This window comes from Thunnus thynnus, chromosome 2, assembly GCF_963924715.1.
Source record: "Thunnus thynnus chromosome 2, fThuThy2.1, whole genome shotgun sequence".
Lineage (NCBI taxonomy): Eukaryota > Metazoa > Chordata > Actinopteri > Scombriformes > Scombridae > Thunnus > Thunnus thynnus.
The window spans coordinates 35,138,439-35,152,694 of record NC_089518.1 but is presented as its reverse complement, the minus strand read 5'-3'; the positions used below and the strand labels follow the sequence as shown (position 1 = coordinate 35,152,694).

The 14,256-nt window shown below is 42.2% G+C and overlaps 1 protein-coding gene across 6 annotated transcripts in view; it reads right to left on the bottom strand.

Moving 5' to 3' along the window:
* wdfy3 (WD repeat and FYVE domain containing 3) overlaps nt 1–14,256 on the bottom strand; it is a 106,281-nt gene that overhangs the window by 64,100 nt on the left and 27,925 nt on the right. For all 6 annotated transcript variants that reach the window (XM_067572176.1, XM_067572192.1, XM_067572185.1 and 3 more), the window contains 8 exons: nt 14,067–14,176; nt 8,887–9,120; nt 8,507–8,699; nt 7,374–7,560; nt 7,106–7,272; nt 3,789–4,265; nt 3,481–3,591; nt 2,143–2,336 (listed from right to left, as the gene is read on the bottom strand). In XM_067572176.1, coding sequence (XP_067428277.1) covers nt 2,143–2,336; nt 3,481–3,591; nt 3,789–4,265; nt 7,106–7,272; nt 7,374–7,560; nt 8,507–8,699; nt 8,887–9,120; nt 14,067–14,176 — 1,673 coding nt within the window. The remainder of the gene's footprint in view (nt 1–2,142; nt 2,337–3,480; nt 3,592–3,788; nt 4,266–7,105; nt 7,273–7,373; nt 7,561–8,506; nt 8,700–8,886; nt 9,121–14,066; nt 14,177–14,256) is intronic.

Sequence of the window (14,256 nt, the reverse complement as noted above, 5' to 3'; positions counted from 1 at the left end):
CTTATTGTAAGTATAAGACAATAACATTAGTACAGTCCAAAACCTCAGTATGGTATCCATGGCGATGTAATGGTGTTTATATATCACTCAGCTAATAATTTGGCAAATGTTGGTATGTATTCAGTGTGGTAGCATCTCATTAAGAAAAATCAACTGTAGTTCAACATTGTAAAGGGTCAATTCACCCAAAACCAACAACAAACACCTCTAGAGGTATTAGACTAAAGTTTTTAAACTAAATATGTTTTAAATATTGTGTTGCAACTGAGTGGCCGCTGATGAAAACCTCAAAAGAAACGCTGTGTCGCTGATAGATCAGAGTTCCTAGTGACTATTTCTTCAGTAGAATATTTGTAGCTCTAATGGAAACTACTGTCAGTGAGGTCTGTGTCTTATCCAAAATATCAGAAACATTTCAACTGGAATAAAAATGTTGCTGTGATGAGTTTTTGATGGTTCATCAAACCAAATAAAATGTCCATGACCTCCACTCTATTGAAGGGGTCAGAGAGCAAAAATGCTTGATTATAATTTGGGTGAAATGAAGCTTCAAGTTGCTCAAATACAGTAAATTATTACTCACTGACACATGCTTGGACAATAAGTCAGTATGCAGATTTGTGTACTGTCAGAGACTTTTGCCATACTGTCAATACTGAGGTAGCTCTCCCTTTAATATCTCTGGATGTATTTGGCCATCGACATCAGCAGTTCTGTAAATCATCGGTCAGGACTGTTTTATGGCAACATCAATTCAGGCAGAAGTAGCTGGGTCATGTGCTTTGAGTGAAGGCAGATCACATCCCGAAAGTTGCACTGAATTTGACCTCTTCAGGCAAAAGAAAACTTGGAAGATGGAAAATGGAGGTGGTGCAGAACTGTAACAGATGAGCTGGCTGAGATGAACTTGACTTTAGATCATGTCTGCATCAATTAAATGATCTGTCAAGTATTTAATTTTGCTGGATTAGCAGAAAACACACAAAGCTGTGTGGTTATTTCTCCAATAACTGTTTTTAAGAGCTTTTACCAGAGCTTTTAAAGTTTTTAGCCTTGAACAAATCTAGCAAGAGCACTTTGTTGTTTTTGTTCATTGTTTTTCAATTGACTCTCTAGAAAATGTACTATAACAGTATCACCTTATAAATATACAAATACAAATATAAATCATGTGATCAGTGATTATTACGCCTACACCTCCAGTACAAATTTCAAAAGCTTTAGCTATAATGACTCAACCTGTTGGACGGAGAGTGAATAAAAGAGAAGTAAAAACTGTGATACAGTGCTTCGCTGATCCAGCTGTTTCCTGCTGCATTAGAAGAACTGCCAGACTCAGCACAGCGATTTTAACACCAATCACAGGATGTTGAAGACATCCTCTTCCTGTCTTCCAATCTGGGAAATTACCACCAGGCTCAGACTATGTGTTGGTAAATGTTTGGTTTTGGGGTGTTCACCATGTGGACGCCTTTAAAATGAAATGCAACCTACCAGCGTTAGACTGTCTCCTCATCCTGCTGTTAAATGTGCACATTCAAAAGACTAATCAGATTAGTTTTTAGATCTATTAGTGCATCCATAGTGTGTTACTGTCAACGGTTTCTAAACCCTGAAAACCAGCGAGGAAAAATTATTTTACTCTTAAACTGGATTTGATACAGTACATTTCCAAGTTCTTTGCAGCATTTGGAGTTTTTTTTTTTTTTTTTTTTTTAGAGTGATCATTAAAATCCCTGATTAGTGAATTAGGAGCAAAATGCTGACGGGTTAATCCAACCGCAGCCTTCAGAAAGCGTGAGAATTACCTCGTCTGAAGCTTTGGAATTTGAAAATGCAATTATGCTTCAAAAAACTGAGCCGCCATTCTCTCATCCAGTGAGTGTGTGCGTGTGTGTGTGTGTGTGTGTGTGTGTGTGTGTGTGTGTACGCCTTAATGTGAACCTTGGTTCCCCTGGTTTGAAGCAATTACCGTATGCAGGCCTTCAAATGAATATTGATTTCTTCAAATTACAGACTTTACTTTCCTCCACATCTTCACTTTCAAAGCTTGTCTTCACTACACAAGACAAAATCTAAAGAGATGACGATGAAACCTAAAAAAAAAAAAAAGATGAAAGAGATCAGTGCGTGTGTTGTTACCCGCAGTATGTCGGTCTTCAGCTGTAGTTCGCTGGACGGCGCGGAGTGCATGAGGCCAAGCAGAGTTCCCATATCGTCGTCTCCGCTGGGCGACAGGACGAGCTGCTGGATGATGAGCAGGGCGTGTTCCCGACACTGACGGTACTTGACGATGTTGTGAACGCAACGAGCGCCACCGAACTCCCTGAAGAGGGCTGGAAGAGAAGGAGACAGAAATATAGTCTTTTTAATGTTTCTTTTTCTCATTTAAGAATCATTTTTCTGCAAAATGTCCCACAGTTTCACAACCATTTTAATGCTTTTGATGCCTTTTGTTAAGTGAAAGTGATGCCAAAGTTTTGGTGAAATGTATTCAAGTCAACATTTGACCTTTATTTGCTCCTTCGACTGTACTGGATGCTGCTTTTAGACTTTCATAAGGTTTATTTTTGGTTAAGTTTTGTTTATTTGAATTGAAGGGTTTGTTAAGGTTTGTTTCTCATGTTTCATCATGTGGAAAACTAGTTTATCAGTAGAAGCTAAAACGTATAATTGGAATATTTTTACTGATGAGGTGTCGTAGCTCTGACCCTGAATTTTGGCATTCTTGTAATTTTGGTGACACACTTCATTTCTTTCTACTCTTGCACTCATCACAAGTGTGAATGTAGTCGACGTGTCAGAGCGGAGTGCTACAAATATCACACACATCGTCATCATCGTGTTTTTCTGACGAAAGCGACCGGTCGTCAAGGTCACAGAGAGAGAGAGAGCTCTGAGCTGTCGGTGTGCAGCTTTGTCGGGTATCTTTGTGACTCATCACATTTCTACAGCTGACTGAGACACACACACACACACACACACGCACACACACACACACACACACACACACACACACACACACATAAACACAGAGAGTGTCAGAGACTGATGGGCAGCATCCAAGGTCTCAAACTTGATGAACTTGATAATTAAAGCCTAAAAGTATAATTTATGCATCATCAGTTGTAATGGCACCGGCAACAGGCGGTGTCCTTCACTGACAGTCTGTTCCTGCAAAACATCCTGCACAGCATAAATCAAATCACATGCAGCTGCACTGGGACATCATATAAGTAAATGTCCAGTTTAAATGCTTTATTATTATTATTAGCTCAACGTGTCCCTCTGGCATAGAAAATTTAGCCTAATCCAACCTTACAAAGATGATGAAACACCCTTTAAAGTGAGGTCAGTCTTCTTTAAAGCTTTTTTTCTTATCGCTACTGATTGAATTAAATTATGACATTTATAAGCACCTTGATAAAAGGTTACCTAAAAGTTAATTATGATGAGTTTCATTACTGTACTGTATGTTACCTGCATTAGTGTTAGTGGTGTTGGAGCCCTGCAGGAGCACAGTCAGCGTCTCCATCACCAGCCAGGCCAACTGCTTCTGCTCCTCTGCGACTGTGCTGTTCTTACAGTCAGCTGGAGACACAGAGAGAGAGAGATCAGCTGTAGAAAGCATCTGATGGCATTAAATGTACACAGAGAGTACAAAAACACATTTAAAACCATGCTGCGCACTGATATAATTTATATATGTCATGATTAATTGATTTTATGACAAATATTACTTCTGCTTGAGCATCACCTGGCTGTGAGTGAAGAGTACGCTAACTTACCTTGGTCATTATTGTGCGGCTGCTGCGACGTCGGGTCTTTCAGCAAGGCGGCGTATTTGTGCAGCAGGTTTACCAGCACCTCCAGGAGGCCGACCTCCCGCAGCACGTCGCTGAACACCGGGTCGTGCCTGGCGAGCTTCAGCAGCGTGCGGACGGCCGTTATGCTGCAGGCGTGCGACGTGCTGGACTTGAGCAGCACGCTCACGCTGAACAGCTCTTTGCACGGCACGTAGTTGAGGCTGAAGACGACGAACTCCAGCAGCTCGAAGTACTTCGTCTGGGCCTCGGGGAGCTTGGCAACGCGCTCGGCAAACTGTGAGAGGGTGTGCTGCGACTCCAGGATGAAGTAGTTGGCTGGCTCTGCGGCGTAGATGTTTCCGATGGCGTCGAGTAGCATGCAGGCCAGGCGGCTTGTTTTTGCCCGCAGGAAGGCGTTCTGGAGCACAGAGAAGGCCTGGATGTTACGCACTGTGTGGCCTGCGAGAGGAGACATGAAACAGAAGAAGAAAATAAGCGTTTGTCATGATGACGACACAAATATAAATTAACCGAGCCTAATCGACTCAGCAGTTGTGTAAATATTTAGTGTCAATATGCAAATCATTAAGTACTTGAGTGTCGAGGATTAAAAGCGCTGACAGACACACACAGCGACATATGGCGGCTAATGACGCAAGATCATTTCACAGACTAAAGACCTACATATGACTCTGCTGGCCTTAATCCAACAATACAAAAACCTATTGTTTTGGCCTTGAAACGTCCCTGCTTAAACTAAGAGCAGATATCTGAAACCATTCCTGACGTTACATAAGAAAATGTCTCAAAGGGACATGAAACCTGAAGACCCAGTCTCTGCAGGAAGAGTGACACTGAGAAAACGAGAAAGGTTGCACACTCACAGCTTCCTTCACAGCCTAAGTACAATATAGTATTTGCTAAAATGAAACATAAAACCCAGTTATGACCTCCAGTTTGCTTTAAATGGGCACCTTCAGGGAACTAGGAGAAAGTTTAGCACAGTGATTGCAACTTGAGGAGAAAGAAAGTTATATTCAGCTTTGTTACACATCTTTGTTGGACGGACAGCAAACGATGATTGGCTAATGAAGGCACGCAAGACCGGGCTGCCTGTTCTTAGTAAATAAGTCATGGTTAACTAAATTTTCAAACTGTTTTTTTCTTTTTATAAGGAAGAATTTAATCTATGTTGGTCATTATTGAACAAGACCAAGAGTCTTGCTGTAAGGCTGCTAGCTAAATGCTAACATCAGCATGCTAACATGCTCACATAGACAATGCAGATGTTATGAGCAGGTATTATAATGTTTGCTATGTTATCTAAGTTTAGCATTTTAGCATGCTAACGTTGCTAATCAGCACAAAACACAAAGTACAGTTGAGGCTGATAGGAAGGTCAATAGTTCTGCAGAAAGTATCGGACAAACGGAAAATTTGACCCGATGGTGGCGTTAGATGAAGAATCAAAGGACCACTTCTGTTACTGCAATTGATCCTGCAGGGAACATGAATGTCTGTACCAATTTTCATGGCAATCTATCAATAGTTGTCAAGATATTTCACTATAAGTAGAGCACAGATAACGTGCAAGAGCATGAAAGACGGACATTATGCATAAACTACACTACACACATGATCTGACCTCCGTTTTAATGAGTAGTTCTTTACAAGATAAATGTACAAACTATGACTCCCTCTCTCTCTCTCTCTCACACACACACTCACACTCACACGTAGGAAGACATACAAAACACCTACACTGAAATGTGCCATTACACACACCGAAACACCGACAGCTGTTAAGTGAATGTGGTGAGCTAATAAGGCATGTAAGCGGACTCTCGCACCGTGATGGCTTCTGGTAATGACTCTGCACACAGCTGGAGCTGTCATTAGGTGGGTAAAGTGTGTGTGTGTGGTAGCAGAGCTCCAATGTGTTAGTGCCGTGGTGTGTGAGGTTAATCTGCATTTGCTCCTGTGTGCAATATTGGGGGTGGGGGGGGGGCTGGACGTGACAATCTGTGTGTACTTTCCTAAAAACTTCCAAACAAAGCTTAAAAGATGGACAGAATGAAACCTCACCAGGCAAGAGACAAAATGGATAGATAAAAATGTCATATTTGTAATTTATTTATATTGGATTAAAATAAATGAGTAAGTAAGTAAGAAAGACAGTAAATTAATGAAAGTCAAGGGAGGAATTGAGCCTGATTTAATATATTACAAAAGGCACTTAAATAAATTACTAACATATGCATAAAACTGTCTTACAAGCTCGAGAACACATGATGCCTACTAATATATACATTACGTATATGTATAATAAATAAGTACAAACACTAGTGGCCGAATCCAATCTTGAGAGACTGTTCTTGTTCTTGTTGCCAACAAGACATAGATGTTTAGTTGCTTTAGGGCCAAAATGACGTCTTTTAAACTAAAATCATTTATATATATTTGATATAAAACTATCATTCTTCAATTTTATGCATCTTATGTTTCCTGCTGTCTCTTTCATATAATTATAATTAGTTAGTTAGTACATTTATTTATTCATTCATTCAATCTTTAGTTCATTCATATACATAAAATCTGTATTTAGTGTTCTTTGTTTTGGGTATGTGTGTTTTTTGAATATGTATATAGGTAGATAGTAAGAAGAGAAGACAAAGATACAACACTTAAGGTAAAACAGGATTAGTTCTTAGGCAACTGAGGTGAAACTGGAGGTCTGAGACGACGCTCTTAACCACTACAGCATCTCTGGATCCCAGAGAGCCCATTTGTATGCAGAAAGCTTCAGGCATTCGTCTTCAGCGGTGCGACAGGGCAGAAGAGTTGCCATGGCGCCCGTCAACAGGTTAAGCTCGCCGGGATCAGCCGAGCATCAAAGTCATTTCGGGGATTAAGATCTGACGGGGGAGATACGGCGGCTTGGGTATATACATGAAGACTTTTCCATAAGTAATTCCTCTCTTGTTTTAGAGCTTTAGGCAACACTGAGTTGGTGGCGGGCTGTAGATTTAAGAGGTGGGGCCTGAGATCTAGTCTACTGCCAAATTCTTCCTTGAATATCTCTTGGAGATAGGCTGGTTTAATGAAACTAAAAGATATCGCTGATGCTCTACAGGCAAATGTCACGGCTTTGAAGCAAATGTCACAAAACGAGAGCCTGAGTAAACTGTGAAGTGTTTTGATTTTCTGTAGCGGTTGGCTTTCTCGGTTTCGTGAAGCGCTGCTAGTTTAGGATTTAATGAAAGCAGCTGATGGATCTAAGGAGGAACGACGAACAGAACCTTTGCCGGAAGGCTGCGGGAGAACGAATCCGGGCAGTAAGAAGGGCGCTCCGGTCGTCAGGCCGGCCGGTTTCAGCTCCGTCACCCCGTACGTGGTCAGACAGGTGACCAGGTTGACCAGGTCCTTCAGCGCGTCTTTCGATTCGTCCTCCTTGGCCTGTTCCAGTCTGGATACACACACACAGAGAGAGAGAGAGAAGCTCAGAAAACAGCATGAATCGCCGGCTACTACGAGCTGCGGACAACACGGAGATCTCTTTAGTCGTACCTGAGCATGAGGTCGCAGAGGAAGGCGTAGCCCTGGCACATTCGGAAATCATCCAGCAGGGTCTGTGACACGTCGCTGGAGTCCTTGAGGAAGCAAGAGAGGCCGGCGAACATCTCCACGATCTCCAACGGGGACAGATCGTCGGATTGCTGCATGTTCTGAACGCATGTGGACAGGCATTCTTTCTCTGGAGATGGAGAGATTGGGAGGAGAATGGGGAGGAGGAGGAGGAGGAGGAGGGAAGGATTTGTGAGGAATGTGGTGAAGTGATGTGTAACAGAATGTATGGAAATGAGATATTTGTTCTAGTAGGCTGTGGTCTCTTTTATTCTTTATACTGACACTTTCACCTGAAACTGCATATAATGAAATATATCAAAATGTTATGTTGTCTTTGTAGAGCCAGACCTGTTTTAATAATTAAGCATATTTGGGCTGGGATTACTGTCAGTACGGTTTTACAAGAAGGAAAAGAATCAGGGTCAGGTGGAAGTGCCATTCCCCTTCTCTATTGTTAGAGGTTGGCGTCCGACAGTTCGATTTTGTTTATCTTAATGTTAATTCCCACACATCAGTTTCATTGAGTAGCGCTTATTTCATCCCGCTGTTCTTTTTCTTCCTGTTGAGTCATTTCTTGTAGAGAATAACAGGCAAACCGGCTGAAATTTCACTGAAATCATACTGCAGAAAGTGACCCAGAGTGTCACACCCAGAACCGTACTAATAGACTTTAACACCTTTACAACAAGCATACATTCAATATGGCTCATTTCCCTGTTTCTTATTGCTTTTAATGTGACAACTTTTTTGTAAGACTAACAACAAATAGCGCAGACATGAAGAGGGAAGCAAATTCTCTCCTAACATTTTGTTTTGTGACTCTGAGCTGTGTGACAGCTGTTTGTTTTGCACATGTTTTCTTTCTGAATCTGTGCATTAAATTTTATAGCTCCTATATGTGGATCACATTACATTTCATGTGGCCAAACAAATGACATCTGACAACCTCCAGATGTGGTTTGCATGACTGGATCTTCAAAGTATCTTGTGTGGGCTTATGCAGTAGCTATATATAGACACACATGTGTAGACAGATGTTCTATATATATAATGTGCTTATACGATATATATACCGTGTATGTATTTGACCACGTTGACGCTGAGGCCGTGTCTGGATATGGTGGTGAGCACCTCCCCGGCGCTCCTCCTCCAGGGCAGGTTGTGAGGGGGGCACCAGGAGGTGATGGCACTGAACAACAGCTGGAGGTCGTCCTTTTGGGCCAGCTCCTCCGCCGGAGACACGAAGGTACAGAGCTTCACCAGGATCTGCACAAGAGAGAAGAGAACAGGGAATTTTAAACGAGCGACAGAATTCAGGTCTTAAAGCAAGAGATTTAGGTTTGAATGTGATTCCTGACCTCATAAAAAAAGCCTGAATCTTGTACGGTTACATCTTGTTGACCCTCACAAACCTCTACGGACCAATCGGACAGTTCAGTTTTTTTTTTTTTACCTGGACAAAGACTTTCTGCAGCAGCACTCTGCGGTCAGCGAGGGGCAGCTCTGGCTGGGTGTGGCCCTGGCCTGGGGTCTTGTCCTGGGTGGGCGGTGTTGGCGGCGGCGGTGGTGGAGGAGGCTGGGTGGGGCCCGCGGGGGCTTCGGCCATGTGGGGCAGGTCGAAGAACAGGTAGAGGCATTTGACCAGCGTGGAGGGTACAGACATGGTCGTCATGCAGTCCACCGTTTTCTGATGGGAAGGAGAACAAAAAAACGATTATTGGTAGTTGTATCGATGCAAAACCGAGACACAAGGAAGAAAATGTTTTTGTTTTTTGTGCAGTTTGGTAAACGGGTATTATTTGTTGTTGATATGATACATGGTTCTGTAAAGAAATAAAAGGCAAGAGTAGCTGTGAGGGCTTGTGGTGTGTATTTACTGTGTGTGTGTGTGTGTGTGTGTGTGTGTGTGTGTGTGTGTGTGTAAGTCTTAATGGTAAGGGAAAAGGGTTGGAGAAAGAGATGGGGTTTGTGCTCGGTGAGGCGGATGATTCAGATAATAAAACGCTGCCTCCTACACACACACACACACACACACACACACACACACACACACACACACACACACACACACACACACACACACAGAGGAAAGAAGCTCACACTGACAAATTACCTCGCTCCTCCTTTCACTTACACACGAGCTCTGATATAAGACAATAACGACACACACACACACACACACACACGCTGTGGCTGTTGGAGATGACCCTCCCATTTACTCCATGGCTGTGTGCATCACAGAGAGGAGGTGAACTCACTCACACACACACACACACACACACACACTCAAATTCAGTCTCTCAGCTAATCGATGGAGAGAGAGAGAGAGAGGGAGTGGGGGAGGGGGATAGAAAGACATCAACAGTGGAAATAGGTCTACTGAGGAAGGTATAGTTGATAGTGAGACGGTATAATGAAAGACTGGACCAGCACCTGTGGTACTTGTGAAGTAGAGTGTGTGTGTGTGTGTGTGTGTGTGTTTACAGGCTGTGCCAGACATATTGGCCCTGCTGCAGCTCCAAGGTCAAGGTTACTGGGAACAGTCAATCAGAGAGAGAGAAAACCAAGAGAGACATTTTATTGGATGTGTGAGAGAGAAAGAAAGAGAGGAGGAGGAGGGAGGAGAGAGAGAGAGAGAGATGAAGGGGAAGAGACCAGCTTGCTTGCTTTTAGGTTTTTTTGTGTGTGACAGAGAGAGACGAGAGCGATGGGAATGCGGAGCGTGAAGGGCATCCCTGTAAAAGAAGAAGACAACGTGGAAGGTAGAGAGACAGAGCTACGAACAAAACGTTGCTGTTTTATCATCAGAGGAAGGAAGAGCGAGAGGCGAGAGAAGAGAAGAAGAAGAAGAAGAGAGAGAGAGAGGAAGAGAGAGAGAGCGTTAAAGAGAGAGGGGAGGTGACGTCAGGTTGAAGGGAGGCCAGCTGCCGAGAGAGAGTCTTTTGTTTTACTGTCTGAGACACCAGAGGAAAGGAATACAAATCCATTAAACCCAGTTGCTCTCTCTCTCTCTCTCTCTCTCTCTCTCTCTCTCTCTCTCTCTCTCTCTCTCTCTCTCTCTCTCTCTCTCTCTCTCTCTCTCTCTCTCTCTCTCTCTCTCTCTCTCTCTCTCTCTCTCTCTCTCTCTCTCTCTCTCTCTCTCTCTCTCTCTCTCTCTCTCTCTCTCTCTCTCTCTCTCTCTCTCTCTCTCTCTCTCTCTCTCTCTCTCTCTCTCTCTCTCTCTCTCTCTCACACACACATAAAGAAAACACGACCTGAGTTACCCGGCTTCATGGTCGGTCATTCTTTTTCCCTGTCAGTGAGTTGTGTTTGCTGATATCAAACAGTTACACAGCAGTAAAAATGAAAGTGTAGCCTGACTGTCGGAGCGATACGAGAGAAACAGACACATGCTGGTTAGTTTTACAACTGTTTACTCATCCGGACACAAGGATCACTGGGAGGTGGTAAAGTTTTTCAGTAGCTTATGTTGAGAATAGTTTGGGCTGTGCATCAAATACAAACCACCTCTTAACCTCAACACATAAAGAAAAGTCTACTGATTACCGACCGCAAGTCACAACGTTAAAACATCATTAACTCCCTTCTGAAAGAAAGAAAAACACGCTCGACATGCATATTCCTTCCCTGCACATAAGGCTGAACTAACTGCTGTTTATATTATTGATTCATCTCCTGATTAATCGTTTGTTTTTAGAAAACGAGAGACATGACTGTAAACCACCGAGTTGACGGAAATTGAAACTGCCAAAACCAAAACGCTGAAGGTATTCAGATTTACTATCACATATGAAAAAGAAGAGCTGCAAATCCTTCACATTTGAGAAGCTTTTTTCATATTTCTGCTTGTGAAAAATGATTAATCAGTGACCAAAACAGATGCCAATTAATAAAACTCTTATTTTTGTCTAAAGATGAAGATGACTAACCGGATAGAAGCGTAAGCAGCATTTGCTACCACGAGTGAACAGAAAATATTTGAACAATACCTACAGAAATTAAGAAATGATTCACCTCCGTATGAATTGTTTTGCTTTACAGGTGATCTCTGGGTAAAAAACTACAGTGTTCACTAATGATGGGAGTTATAAAATGTTCCTACATCAACAAAAAAGCAGCAGAAAATTGGTGTGAAGACCTGAACGTCTCCTGTTCAAATCCTCACGATCTGACCTCTGATAATAAGCTGTATTTATGTGTATGAGATGTTTATTTTTTAATGAATGGATTGTCTGAAAGTTGAAGTTGAAGAAATACAAGCTGTCACATTGTTAATTCCTTCTGCTCAAGACTCTTTTTACAACTATCATTACGGTTCCTTAAACAAAGGCACTTAACACCCCACAGCTCCTCCAGTAGAGCTGTTTAAGACCTTTAAATAGCAAAACTACAGGACTGCAGCTGTGTGTGTGTGTGTGTGTGTGTGAGACGTGTGAATCGTGAGTTTTCTTACGTAAACTTCCTTTGTTCAACAAGCCTAAAAAAAAATATATAATCTGACTTCTGTCTTTCCATGAAATACAACACAGTCAATCTGGTATCACTTAAACCGACACGATCCTTCTTCTTCCAAATGAAATTTACAAGAATGCGTTGTGAAAAAAAAAAAAAAAAAAAAAAAGGCTGACGGGACAATAAAGCTGAAACAGCCTCTAACAGAAGGGAAACTTCATTTGAGTGTGACGTGTGAGTGGTTTGAAATCCTGAAGGTTTTTGCTGCGGGCGCCGGAGGGGAGGCGACTTCAGAAAAGTGTAAATTTAAGCAAAAAAAGAGAACTTGAGGAAAAACGAAGCGCAGTTTTATTCCCAGACAGTAGAGGCGTTGCTGTACTGTGTGTTTTACTGTATATACAAGAAGCAGTGTTACTTGCATGTCTCCTTTGAGCTTTTTTGGCATTAATACTGCACACAACACTGTTTTGAACACAAGGTATTAAATTTTAAGTGTTCTACTTCTACTTGTACTACTTATTTTTCCAGACGTTGTTCTCTCGAAGAAGAAATAAATGTGTCGAAGTGATTGTGAAAGAATTGTTTTTCCCAGGAAAAGGTAACTCGAAGATAAAAAAAAAAAAAAAAAAAAAATTTGGATTGGAGGAAGGTTTTTAAAAACATGTTTGCAGATGGAGAGAGGAAGCGTTCGACTCAACAATAACAAGAGGATTTGTGATGTGCAGCGGAGCAGGAGAAACAGACGGTCAGCCGGCCGACTGACAGCGATGCTCCCCTCAAGACCTCGGGAGGAATGCGGGCCCGAGAAAGTTCAAAAGACATCTGCTGGCCGCAGTACACAGGCGCGGAGAAAAAAAAGAGGAGAGTTTAATCTCTAACCTTTACAGCTCACAGTGTGGTTTAAACAGGAAACCGAGCAGCTTCTGTGTTAAAATTCGGAATTGTGTGGAGAGAAGTGTTGCAATCTGACCAGATCCGAGACACACAGATCCAATTTTTGACTTGATCTCATGAGATACCACCACGCGGTCGTACGCCTCTGCGAACCAACCAAGTTGCAGTTTGCATCCATGTCTGTCCAGACTCATATAATATCTTAGTGAAGACTTTGAGGGAATTTAGTGAAAGGTGTTAAGTGTATTTTCCTTGCAGGCCAATTTATTGATTGATTGGGACAGTGTGCAGTTTTAAACATTAAAGGCGCACTGCAGCGGAGTTAGCTCGAAGCTAATTTGCATCTGTAGAAATAAAGTTGATTCTGAAGTTGTAGTCATGACAGTAGACGATGCTTCAGATATGGATGTTGCTGCAAAGAAGCTACAAATTTCTAAAATGTGGACGCTTCACACACATCTTCAATCTGACAGCACAGAAGATCAATACACAGTTTAAAGGTGGGAACCCGAAATTAGTGTCACCAGTTCAGTATCTGAACCTGAGTTATAGCATTGAATAATGACCAGAAAAATGTTTTTTGCAGAACATTATGATGTCACAGTGAAGTTGACCTTTGACCTTTTGGATAGAAAATGTCATCACTTCATCATTTTATCTAATTAGACAGTTGTGTGAGACTTTGTCATAATTAGCGTATGAATTCTTGGCCAAAAACATGTTTTGTGAGGTCACAGTGACCTTTGACCTTTGACCACCAAATTCTAATCAGTTCATCTGTGAGTCCCAAGTGGACGTTTGTGCCAAATTTGAAGAAATTCCCTCGAGGCCTTGATGAGATATTGTGTTCAAAATGGATGGACAGACAGACAAAGCATAACAAACATATCAGGTGCATCAAATCCTTCATTCAGTACAGTAATGTGGGTTTAACTAATGACTTTGTTTGGGCGGGAAAAGCTGGGATGGTTCGGGTGGGAATTTTTACTTGTGCTCGAGAGCCTCGGTTCTTACGGAGGGTGATGCTATTTTCTACACAGAGATCAAAGAGCGGAGATGTAAATGGGTCAAAGAGAGACAGAATGCTGATAAACCTCTTTTTTTTTTTTTACAAGTTGTTTCCCCCGATTGCATCTTACACTCAAACATAAAAAGGCAATCCTTAAAAACACACAAGAGGACTTAGTTGGTACGCAGTCGCCCCCAAAAAAAGACACTTACATAACAAAACACAGCACAAACACACAAACACAGTGTTGTAAATGAATAGAGTGCGGTTGTACCGACCTGCCCGGAGGAGGCCAACAGGTTGATGGTGGTCAGAAGCATCCAGCCACGACTGGCCTCCTCACTCTGGTTCACCTCCAGGAACTGGACTATGGCTCGACTGGCTGCCTCTGGAGAAGCAAACACACACAATCACAGACTGATAAACATACGGTTAACTAGATGGAAAGCGACAGCTCATCGTGGCGGG